This window comes from Apostichopus japonicus, chromosome 5, assembly GCF_037975245.1.
Source record: "Apostichopus japonicus isolate 1M-3 chromosome 5, ASM3797524v1, whole genome shotgun sequence".
Classification (NCBI taxonomy): Eukaryota; Metazoa; Echinodermata; class Holothuroidea; order Aspidochirotida; family Stichopodidae; genus Apostichopus; species Apostichopus japonicus.
In genome coordinates this window covers 8,231,587-8,244,603 of record NC_092565.1, presented here as the reverse complement: position 1 = coordinate 8,244,603, position 13,017 = coordinate 8,231,587, and the positions used below count along the sequence as shown (strand labels likewise).

Here is a 13,017-nt window from a genome sequence, read left to right as displayed (position 1 = left end):
GGTGACATTTAATACAATTTCATTCTATAAAGTAAAACACAACATAAATGTGGGTTGAAGATGACACATAAAACTAAATATCAAAGCGACAGAAGCGTAGAAGAGACTTGTAACAGTTATTTCCCATTTTTCCTATATATATATATATATATATATATATATATATATATATATATATATATATATATAAATATATATATATATATATGCATATATATGATCATATAAATGTGTAGCAAGTGTTATGACAGATATATATGTAGTTGATAAAGATCAACACACCAGAAAAATTCCACTTTACGACCGGTTTCGGATTGGGTCTCATCAGGTGAGGCGAACCCCGGACCTTGTTTAATAGACCGAAGTCTGTACCACTCCACCAGATTGATATTACTGGTGTGTGAATGCATATAAACTGGCTTTGTATAAATATATATATATATATATATACGATTATATATTTTTTTTCTTATATATATATATTTATAACAATAAACATACTGTGTCTTAGCAAAAAATATATAAATAGTGAATGATTGGAAGTAAAACAGCCAAGTTTTGGATGTGCAAAGCTTTAGAGCATGACTAGTCCCAAGATCAGTGCGTCACAAGGACTAGCAGGAATTGAAACTTTTATAAGAGAATATTGTCTCCATGTCAGTGAAGTCAATGCGACCTACTGAGTTTCTATTGTTTCAAACAGGTTCCTGCTGGACTAGCAGAAGTTTTGACAACAAGTTTACTTATTTTAAATGACCAACTATTTTTTCTCACAATTTATATCTAGCTGGATTAGTAACTTTTTCCTTAAGATAATATATACATATATGAGAAGAGGTTGTCATGTTGGTGGTAAAAAGGACAACTTGCAAAAGATTTGAAAATTCAGTCAAATTTCATCATGCAATAATTGAGATGTAATGAAAGTTATTGTCATTCTAGACAATCTAGTTCACATGCTAATAGTGTGGAGCTTTATAGAAGTAACCCATCTGTAGTTAGCAGAAACATCCCTTGAGAAGACTTCAATATGTATAGCTATACAGGAGAGGCAACCCATAGAATTCACACATCATTTTCAAGTCAACAACGGTATGTCCAGATGCCAGGTTTTTCTTTCATATGTGTGTTAAATGCTAGAGTTTTTGAACAATTGTTTTTGATGATCAGTTAGTCGGAACTTTCCATAATTTAATAGATCCGTCATCTCCACATGATGCTAATAATCCAGCCTCTGTGGGATTCCAAGAAACGCAATTCACATCTTCTCTGTGAGCTTGATGTTTGATATTGATTGGATAGAATGATGGTTCATTTCTTTGGTCTAAAGCTGTCCCATCCTCCAGGAAAATCCTAACTGCATCATCACCACAAGCTGTGGCAATCATACCTGTCAAATGACACCTGTCAAAATAAAATAATGTACAGTATCATCGAATGGCACTTCCAGCAGAAATAGAAAGAATTACGTAGTTACTTATTTCGAAGAGCAATTTTAAGCCTAATTGCTTCATTCTCCACACAAAAACTACTGATAAGTTGTCCAAAAATACCTGTTTATTGGTTTACTTGAGTTGCAATTTTTTCTTTAGTTACTGTAAGTGGCATTTTTGCAACACAATATACTTTCATCAACTAGAAATGGCCAAATAATGACCCACCATTACCATTACATAATACAAGTGACCAGATAACGACCCACCATTACCATTACATAATACAAGTGACCAGATAATGACCCACCATTACCATTACATAACACAAGTGATCAGATAATGACCCACCATTACATAATACAATGAAAATACTTTCACTACAATTCCATGCTTTGTTACTAATATGGTTAAAATATCTTACAACTAACTAAACTTCTCATACACCCATCTTGATGTTAGAGTTTGTAGAGGAACAAATATGGGACAACAGTGATAGTGATAGTGGAGGAATACATCATGAAAGGCTTACCAGTCAATAGAGTACACTGCCCTTTGATGATGACCAGAGAGTGTACATACACATTTCCATTTAGAAACACCTTCTGGCGTTGCTATACCTGTTGACAAATTGAAACCATGTTTAATAATGTTTGTTCTTAAATTGTTAAGATTTATATGCTGCTTCAAACTCATACAATATTGCTTAGGTTCAGAGTCTAATACAAACAATATCTGAAGTAAAATACACATGTGTTGTTTCAACATTACAATTGCATTATGAAAAGTAACAGAAAAACTACCATGTTATTAAAATTGGGAATCGACTGTTAAGACAGTACTACTTCAACATAGTATTCCTAGTCAAGATGCTTTTCATGATTTGCTTAACAATGCTTTATGAGAGAAACCTAGAATGAGTTTGATTAAAGGCCCAAGACAAGGTTTCTACTGAAGAACTACACAGGGTTTCCGTTAGAGCTATCCTGCTAACAATCTCGTTTTTGACCATCAAAACAAGATAAAGCAGTTGTTTAATCAGGAGTAATCATGATTAATAGATTGACCTACCTTCATCATTTCCTGGTAGATATTCCTGCCAGATCTTAATGCTCTTATCATCACTACATGAGGCTATTCTATTGCCAGTTTTGTTAAAAGCAAAATCCCAGACAGTTGACTCATGACCTTCTAACTTTGCAAAGCTTATCCAGTCGTCGTCATCCTCATGGAAAAGACGCAGACTGTTATCATAGCTGCAAGAAGCGAGAACCTAACCGAACAATGAAGGGTGGAAGATGGATGTTAGAGAAGAGGTAAAACATGTCACTACTGAACAGGCAAATTGGTTTATGTAATTAGACCTTAGTCTCATATCCTGATAGGAAACTGGTTGAACATTTACACATACAATACTCTGACTATTACACATAAATATCCCCCAGAACATTGATACTGCAAGTCTCCCCAGATCCAATCAAGGTTCTGTTCATTCATTTCAACAGTTTTAAGATACTTTTCCAAGAAGAGAAAAGTGCATAACCATTTAATGTTCATGTAACACCTACTGTCCAATAAACTAGATGATTATATCAACCTGAGGTACAAGGTTGCACACTCCACCCTTGTTCAAAATAAATGACTCATTGACTATGAACAAATGGGTTCTTTCACTCACTCATGGGGATCCACAACTGAGTTTGTATTTCAACCAAGTTTTTGTTTTTAGACTTCACATTTTCAAGGTTTCTTGACCTCTGTTGTCCTTAAAATAGTCTGTGGCCTTTATGAAAAAGCACCATGGCTTTCGCACTCATTAAGATGCATCCACATAATAAGTTTGAATTTCATCATAGCTTGCTTTTGAAGTTACAGCGTTTATAAGGTTTTCAGACTTTGAAAATTAGAAGCCTGCAGGCTTTGTGCGTCCTTGCAATAAAATTTTCATTCAAATACCTGATGATGCATGGTCAAAGGTTGTGTAGAAGCATTTGCTACTTGTTTTCATTATTTTGTAACTGCCACAAGAGTGAAATAATCTTCAATAGAACATGAATTTACTTTTGAATGGAGAATATCCATACACATTCAGGGAATTTCAGGCTATGGACCTAAATGGAATGTTTCCTTAATACACAAAAGGCATCAAGAAAGTAAGTTTTGCACTTCTATATTGAGGTTTCCACAAACTGGTTCTTTCAACTTCTGATGAAGTTCGGATATACCTCTTTTTCAGGATGCCATCGTATGTTCTTGACATCTTCAGAGTGACTCGTTAAGACCCCTGCACACTGGAAATCATCATCTTCTTGGTCAACTGAAAAGCAAAACAATCTGATACTACAAATATTTGTGCTTGCAGGTAGCCACTTCCAAAAGCCTGGTAGATATGCAAACTAGATTCACCTGTAAAATATGTAATGTTCAATGCTTAGACCTTAAACATTTCATTAAATGTCAACCGTGGTGACTAAATCAAGATGGTCAAGTTGCTTACATTTGGCCTGTTTGTATTCATCATTACCTCCGGCCATACAAAATGTGACTTTTTGCAGCCAATATATATGAAACCAAGAGTGCCAGCTGGCCTAGTGATTCCTTGCTATGATATATAGAAGTACAGTAAATTTCATATTGCACAAAAGTATTTAACTTTTGACTGCAACTCCCCTGTGATCCTCCACGCATAAAATAGTTATGGTAACAAACAGGAGCACAACAACTTATACTTCTGAGGTTGTGCACTACATCCAAGGGTGAAATTAAGCTTTTAAGGTCCAGGTCACTGGCTTTATGGTAGACCTATCACACATATGCACACGCTTGCCAGCATGATTGCAAAGGTAACTGAGCCTTCGGCATTGTAACCAAAAATGTCTTAGCACAGAAAATAACACTGATCCAGTTTCGCGTATAAAGTAACATATTCACTAAATATGTTAAACATTAAAAGCAATGGGTTAAAATAAATTGCATAACCTTTCTGAAGAGTGGAAGGTTGAACCTATTTTTCTTACTACTTCTTTTCCTTTATTGTAATTGTTGCTTTACTTATATTTAGAAATGTTAACTTCATAAACATGCAGGGAGGACAAAGCTTACCGTCCCAGACCCATACGCTCTTATCCCTGCTGCAAGTAGCCAAAAAGTTGCCTGATGGAGCCCATGTGACGCTTTTGACTTCATTTTCATGTCCTTCCAATGTGGCGGTGCATTCAAATTCTCCACTTCTACGATCCCATATACACGTTGTAGCATCAAAACTAGCAGATGCTAGAAACTGACCACAAGGTGACCATGCTACTCTTCTTATTGTTCTGTTGTGGCTGTCAGTAAGAATTGTTTTACAAACCCAGTTGTTTCCTGAAATCAGAAAAAATAAAAATGTATGTCAATTAAAATTCCAAAACTTACTGGTTTGGATATTTACGAGTGACAAGGTTACTTGTCTCCCCAAAAACTTAGCACTCTCAGTTTACCGTGTCTAGAATGAACTGGTAACATTTTAAGACTGTGTGCCCTCTATGACCGAACCCTTCCTGTCAATGCCTTTCATTCTCATGAGACCAACTCCCCTCACAAAGTGATTCCCTCTTGGAAGACCTGGGGTAGTCTCGTCTGCCTTCCAGGGAAACTACCCTCTTCAACTCCATACACATTCGTGCACTGACATTTAATAACCAAATATACAAATACAATACTGGCAAAAACAAGTCAAAACACTCTAGTTTTAAGTTAACATTAAGGCTGTAAGGAGCCCCAAACTCATAAAGTAATTTTTTTGCAACATGAGGTTCAAAATGCAACACTAGGTTCAGAACCTGGTTCACAAGATGGTTCCAAATATTACTTTAAGTTCCAAACATCGAAATTGCATCTGTCGTAATTTTTTTGATTAGAGTAATAGCTACTGTTACAAGGATACTGTTTTGTTTAAATTGACAAATCGGCCCAGCCATGTACAAGGAGTTTTTGACACAAAATTACAGATCTATCAGAAACACCAAACACATGCAGCTATATGACACACGGTCAAGCAGCAGCAAAAGGAGTGAAAACAGGTAACACTTGTACAAGCTGGTAACACAACTTTAACTACATAATTGTCCCTAAATATTGTGAATCGGTGTAAATTTCCAACTATTGAGACATACTGTATAAAGGTCATCCATGCTTTCTCAACTTTTAGAGCTATCATGTGTACAAGGTATCAGATATTTTACTCCTGTTGATCTTAAATCACATTTGACAGACCCACCCCCCTCCCCCCCGAATGAAAAAGAAGACAGTACAGTTCTTGTACTTCCTTATTTCTGTTGGATGTTCACCCTTAGGTTTCTGTGACACAAAGTTAAATCTCAACAAAAGGAGTGAAAACAAATGATACTAACTATAAAGAATTGGATAACAAAGTGGACAAAAACACATTTTTACTTGTATATATTAAGAAGTGATGGGAACGGAAACTTGAGAACCCAGGGCACCAACCTAAAAACCTACTACCCAGTCCGGGACTTTGTCAAAATCACCACCATCTCTGTTTTCAGTAACATTTTTATTTGACTAAAATGAAAGTGAGGTAAACATTCCTGTTTATTCTTTCAAGAGTAATTTGTTCAATGAAGCATTGCACTGTCAGACTTCACAGACCATATCCCATCATTGCAAGTTATAAAAATCTTAGATCACTAAAACAAATAATTGGGGGATGTCTCATGTTTCACCTTTTAGTTCATAAGTAGTAAATAAAAATATGCTGCCTTGCCAAATAAATCAGTTCTCAGGTTGAACACTGGTTGTTTACAGTCTTACCATATACATGATTGACGGCCTTACTACATAGCCTATATGTGTAATAACATTAAGCTAATGTATGGCCCTATAATATAGGCCGAGTTGGGTTTTAGGTTGCATGTGTAATGAACTGGCAGTGGTACCCAGGGGACTGACCAAAATCAGCATATGCATGCAAAGTTTGGACAGTTCCCATCAGTAACTAATATTATTAATCAATGGTTCCATGTCATGAAGCACATTCTAAGTTTTGGACTAATGAAAAACCCTATAGGCTCAATTTTTAAAAAGAAAGAAGGCTATTTGACAATCTTCCTGAAATATTTGGTACAAACACCGGTCAGTTCACTCTACTACACTAGGCCTTCAGCCACATTATGTAATGCAAATTGTGTAGGTAGGAATACGGGGGTACCTTTATTTTCCGCACACGTTACTTTCCGCTGAAACAAAACGGTGTTTTCCGCAAACAAATTTGTCAGCGGAAAACGTTTTTTTCAGCGGAAAGAACCGTTTTTTTTGGGGGAGGAACAGAATAACTTACTGAATTGATTAGACACATGCAATGATTTAGGAAGATGGAGAAGATAGGATTTAACTGTAACAGGATAAATCGGCCATGATTTTAGATGTAACTCGTAAGAAAGGTGGTGCAAAATGCGTGTTCGGGTATTAAAACAGCCCTTACTAAAACAGCCATTTCCAGCGAAAATCAAAGATTCCGCCTTTTACAACTTTTTTTTAAACCATCAGTTTTTTTGGGTCACACTAATAAGCGTCAACTCACGACAACTCACGACAACTCAAGACAACTCAAGACAACAGGTTTAAAATACCATCAAATACCATCAAATACAATTGATGTTATCAGAGTATATCTGGAAACACGTTTAAAAGTGACTGGAACCAGCGTGCATACAGATCTTTCACGGGAAAAAATGTTTTTGTCGTAAAAATCGCCAACTTTTTTCTAACGTTGAATTGGACGACGTGATGCCATTGCGCTTGCGCAATGACATTGGACCGAACCATTACACTACAGGTAAGTGTAATTTTTCAATAACATATGTAAATTACAATGGAAAAACAATAAGTATTCATTATTTTAAAAACATTCAATGATTTGACGGAGAGAATAATAAAACCGGGCAAGATGATAGTAAGCAAGACTCTGTAAAATTAATAATAACATATGTAAATTAAAATGGAAAAATAATAAGAAGTATTCATTATTTTAAAACATTAAATAATTTGATTTGGAGTTCATTCACCATACTTTGGTGCTTTATTACTACGACAACCCACCTTACCGACACTGTACACAAGGTACTTTCCAAACCTAGCACAAACCCACTCATATTATAATGGTTCGGTCCAATGGCATTGCGCAATCGCAATAGCATCACGTCGTCTAATTCAACGTTAGGAAAAAGTTGGCGATTTTTACGACAAAAACATTTTTCCCTTGAAAGATCTGTATGCACGCTGGTTCCAGTCACTTTTAAACGTGTTTCCAGATATACTCTGATAACATCAATTGTATTTGATGTTATTTTAAACCTGTTGTCTTGAGTTGTCTTGAGTTGTCGTGAGTTGTCGTGAGTTGACGCTAATTAGTGTGACCGGTTTTTTTAAACCATCATTTTAAACCATCATTACGCGGACCATCATTATAAGCAGCTTAACTTTTCTGACATGAACTCAGTCTAACCATCCTTTATCGACGTTCTTTGATACTTTCTCATGTTATTTTAATCATCCTGCTTGAATTTGGTATCCTAAAATTGCGGAAAAATATAGTATACTGATAAGTGAACAAAAAATGTGTTTCCGCAGAAGAATTTTTTCAGCGGAAAGTAATCAGCGGAAAGTAACATATGCGGAAAACAACTGAAACCGGAATACGGATGTATGTGGGACGAAGAGATAAAGTAGTGTGACGTCTAACTTGACGCATGTCGTCAGAACTCGGTCTAAACATTTCTTAAATTCTTTCAGGTGGCAACGTAAAAACATCGTGATGAAAATTAGCAACCGTTTCATCCCCACAAAGCCACAGAAAACATTAGGATTGAGATTGCGTCCCAGCATTTTTTTTTTTTTTTTTTTTTTTTGGCGATGTGGTCTGCTTGTGTTACCTTCAGTACAATATCAACCTACGGATGCCTAGTTGCACGAAATTTACCCTTAGGCCTATATTACGAGATTTTCACCTTCCTTGCCCCAAATTCTGATTGTTTTATCACCGCTACAACTCGCTAGTAGATTCCCTGCCTTGTTCCAACTCACACACCACACCCTTTCCAGGTGACCGGTTAGCTCAGCCTGAAGTTCCATTTAACAGAAAGTAACTGTGGCTCAGTAACTAGAACTATATCCAGCTCTATCGTGCATTGCGTTCACTGATCTGTGTAGATCAGTGATTGCGTTGCGTAAGTTTAATCTAGGTAGCATGGAATAAAGACAGTTTTTCTTCACCCGAAGTTGTGCTTTACTTTGGCATGGAAGTACACTTCGGTGGTTCAGTTGGGAGATATTGCCAGATATCGAAAGCACAACTTCGAGAAGTCGAAATGTTTATGGCCTTAAGGACATGAAAACCCCCATAATTCTGAATCACACAGAGAATACAAGAAATACAAATAGGAACTGTGAGTTAACCAATAGTGTTGTCACCAAGTCATTTTTGTCAAGTCAAAGTCACAAGCAATTTGATTTATCGCAAAGATCAACTCACAAGTCATTTTTTCTCATGTCAAGTCACAAGCCAATATAAACTTCATCTTGTTAATTAAGTCATATAAACAGGTTTAACGAAACTCAATTGTGGCCCGCCTGTGCAGCAGTATATTTCATCCTCCATTAAATGTCCGACCGAATCATATTTGCTGCGGTGATCATGACCCACGACATCCGCGGATCCAGTCTTTCAAAAAGGGGCGCGCTCAACTTTGTGAGAGCGAAGTTCGAACCTGCGAGCGCAGAAGACACGAAGCCTCGACAGGGGGATCTCCCCCGGGAAAATTTTAAAATTAAACATTGTTAAAGATGCAATTTCCTGGGCATCTGGCAATCAAGATAATTACACAAAGAAACATTTTTCTTTATGGAATCGTGCATTGTATATGCAGTGTGACCTGCACTCTACAATTTTGGGATAGGCTAGCCAGTAATTATGATCATGTATCCGTCGCTATTGTGATCCGGATCGAACGATGATTAAATACAGGTGCGGCGGAACGGAAAATTATTGGGGGGGGGGGGGGGGGGCTAATGTGTGGAGACTATTTAAGCGGAGCGCCACCATCGGTTGGCGCGGAGCGTACAATAAAATTTTGGGTTTTTCAAACCCCCAGATGGCCGGAAACGGCACTTCCCGAGTGTTTTATGCTGCGAATAGCCCTAAAATATGGGTCTCAAGCGGGCAATTTCTCAGATTGCACGTAAAAATCTGTTAAAACATTGTAATTTGTATATTCGATGGTGTTTTAAGAGAGTAGCTATTACTCGTAGTGTACTCGCAAAGACGTTTTTGAGTGTAGTAAATTACTACTTGCAATTAAATGCAATAATTAAATAAATGTCATAAGAAAAAACAGAAAGCATTTCTTAATGTCAACAAATGGGTAATTCCAAAACCATATGCAGTTGCCAACAAAAAGATGTTGGAGAACTGGCTGAAATGAGGCAAGTCATTGGCCAAAGACGAAGTTGTGTTGCGCTTACCGGTACTCACACTCACTGCTTCCACTTTTCACGGGGCGTGAAGACGCGGTTGGGGTGACAATGTGGTCTATAGCCTGGGGACGGGCCGAGGATCCCCCCCCAGCATTTACTAAAATTATTACACCTATATAGAATACGTGTGAATCGGACAGATCGACAAGTATGCATTGAAAAATGGGCAGATCCACGTTTCGGAGCCTTGGTAAATATTGGGGGGCTTATCATGCATTTGCCCCCTAAACTTTTTCATTGGGGGGGCTGAGCCCCCCAAGCCCCCCGGTTCCGCCGCCACTGATTAAATATTGAATGTTGCTAATGTGTAAGCACATCTCTTCATTCGCATAACCAAATAGGTTCTTATTCAATTCAATTCTCAGTTACACGAATTTATTTTATTTGTACGATTACGTAGTCGTTCAACAAAGCATTTGTGTGATTGACTTGTACTACAAGAAATACGTACAGGAACTGCTGGACGGCACAGCTCGGAACATATGGTTGTCATCATTAATTTTCATGTAGTGTGTACGCTAACCATTGGAGCGTAATTCGATCTTAATTAAGTACAGTGTACGTTCACTCAATTAACCAATCAAAATTTATAATTAATCGTTGACGAAGAACTCTCAGTAGGGTGTCTTAATAGCCAATACCTAGTCGAAGTTGTGCGGATATCATATCAGACCTACCATGCATTTATATATGGCCTAATTAATTACCAGTCATATTGATAGGATATTTACCTGAAAAAAATAAAAAGTATTATTTTACTGTTAAAATAATACAGCGTCATAGGCCCACAATTATCGTTTTCCGTTTAGCCGGCGAAAAGAAAGGGTGGCGCAAACGTTCCTCTACGTCCCCGCCCCCCCCTCCAAACTGGATCATCTCCTGTACCAGACAAGATATTCTTGAAAAGCAACAAATACAACAAACACAATATTCTAGACTGTCCACAGGCAATTATAAGGCTTTTAAAGTCATTTTGACTAAAACATCAATCGGGGGGGGGGGTGGCGCGGTGGGGGAAGGGGAGTCGCATATATATGTCTTATAATGCACTATATCTATAGGCTATATGCGTACCTTGCAATCAACCCACAATAAAGAACAACTATAAAAACCCCTAATGGTAATGACTACAGGCGCGGCGGAACGGGAAAATTATTGGGGGGGGGGGGGGCTAATGTGTGGAGACTATTTAAGCGGAGCGCCACCATCGGTTGGCGCGGAGCGTACAATAAAATTTTGGGTTTTTCAAACCCCCAGATGGCCGGAAACGGCACTTCCCGAGTGTTTTATGCTGTGAATACCTAGCCCTAAAATATGGGTCTCAAGTGGGCAATTTCTCAGATTGCACGTAAAAATCTGTTAAAACATTGTAATTTGTATATTCGATGGTGTAGCTATTACTCGTAGTGTACTCGCAAAGACGTTTTGAGTGTAGTAAATTACTGCTTGCAATTAAATGCAATAATTAAATAAATGTCATAAGAAAAAACAGAAAGCATTTCTTAATGTCAACAAATGGGTAATTCCAAAACCATATGCAGTTGCCAACAAAAAGATGTTGGAGAACTGGCTGAAATGAGGCAAGTCATTGGCCAAAGACGAAGTTGTGTTGCGCTTACCGGTACTCACACTCACTACTTCCACTTTTCACGGGGCGTGAAGACGCGGTTGGGGTGACAATGTGGTCTATAGCCTGGGGACGGGCCGAGGGTCCCCCCAGCATTTACTAAAATTATTACACCTATATAGAATACGTGTGCATCGGACAGATCGACAAGTATGCATTGAAAAATGGGCAGATGCACGTTTCGGAGCCTTGGTAAATATTGGGGGGCTTATCATGCATTTGCCCCCTAAACTTTTTCATTGGGGCGCTGAGCCCCCCAAGCCCCCCGGTTCCGCCGCCACTGAATGACTATACTATTTAAACAGCCAGCCGCGTAACGTTACCCTTACCATGCAGTCACGGTCCATCTTGCCTTTGTATATATTACGATTTACTGTTGAGTTCCGTGCGTCCCACTTCTGAGACCAGTTGTCGCGTTCCGGAGAACTGATGGAGCTCGCGTAAATGAAAATGTCGGTAAGATCGAATCGTTTAGCGGTTTTACAAATCTGATGTAGTCCATTTGGGAGCTAGCTACTAGAGAGAACGAAACACTAGCATTATTTTTACAAGACTACATTTTGCTACTAAATTGCAAAATTCCACCTGTATCCCCAACAGTTATATACACCTGTATGGAATTACAAGGCTGTGTACTGGCCATGTATCTCCACTGGCAACTTATGATAATTCTCTTGCGGCACACTGATAACAACAAAGTGACCACGAACACGGCGCTAACGACAAAGCCCCGATCGAAAACTGTTTACCTATTGTCCATATCGACAACTGATCATTACAACAGAATTTCAGCCATTAATTTTGGATGTTCTTCCTAAACAACAGAATGTATGTAAGTAAAAAGATGGATATAAACAATACAGCCTATACTAGTAACCATCAAAATATCCACTAATTTCAGACACAAGCGTTTGCTATGACCTCCACGACTGACCTGCGCAGACGATCTCAAAACCTGGCAGAACATATAGAATATAACAATACTAATTTGCTGTACCTGACTATAGCTGCTGATTTACTTTCCCCAATTTCCTGGACAATTTGGCTTAAATGAAACAAGTACATTGCAAGTCAGGAATGAGTTCCACTGTCTGCGAAAATCTGGCTTTGATAAGTCCCCCACCCCCCCCCCCCCCAAATAACCAAAGAAACGACATGACGTACAGGACATTAACATTTGCCTTTAGAGGTATCTGCAAGATCTGTTGCAAAAATTACTTCCAAAGTAGCACCGTTTACAATTCACAATAATAATATCCTAATATTGGGTATTCAATAAAATTAACAATTAACCATGCATAATAATTTGATTGGGGCATGAAACCAGCACAGCCTGAGTGAAGTGGTTTCGAGTTTACATAGTTTTCGATGTTGTATACGGAGATATACCCTCAGTACTACGTGGCTACGTAATTTCTACCTGTT

General features: G+C 38.0%; 1 protein-coding gene across 1 annotated transcript; it reads right to left on the bottom strand.

Moving 5' to 3' along the window:
• Positions 1–266: 266 nt before the first annotated feature.
• LOC139967527 (probable cytosolic iron-sulfur protein assembly protein CIAO1 homolog) lies at positions 267–8,644 on the bottom strand. Its single transcript, XM_071971425.1, has 6 exons — positions 8,441–8,644; positions 4,536–4,796; positions 3,659–3,750; positions 2,505–2,706; positions 1,966–2,053; positions 267–1,404 (listed from the first exon to the last, which is right to left on the bottom strand). The coding sequence occupies exons 1-6, from the start codon at positions 8,562–8,564 to the stop codon at positions 1,167–1,169; spliced, it is 1,005 nt and encodes a 334-aa protein (XP_071827526.1). The 5' UTR covers positions 8,565–8,644; the 3' UTR covers positions 267–1,166.
• Between the last annotated feature and the right edge of the window lie 4,373 nt (positions 8,645–13,017).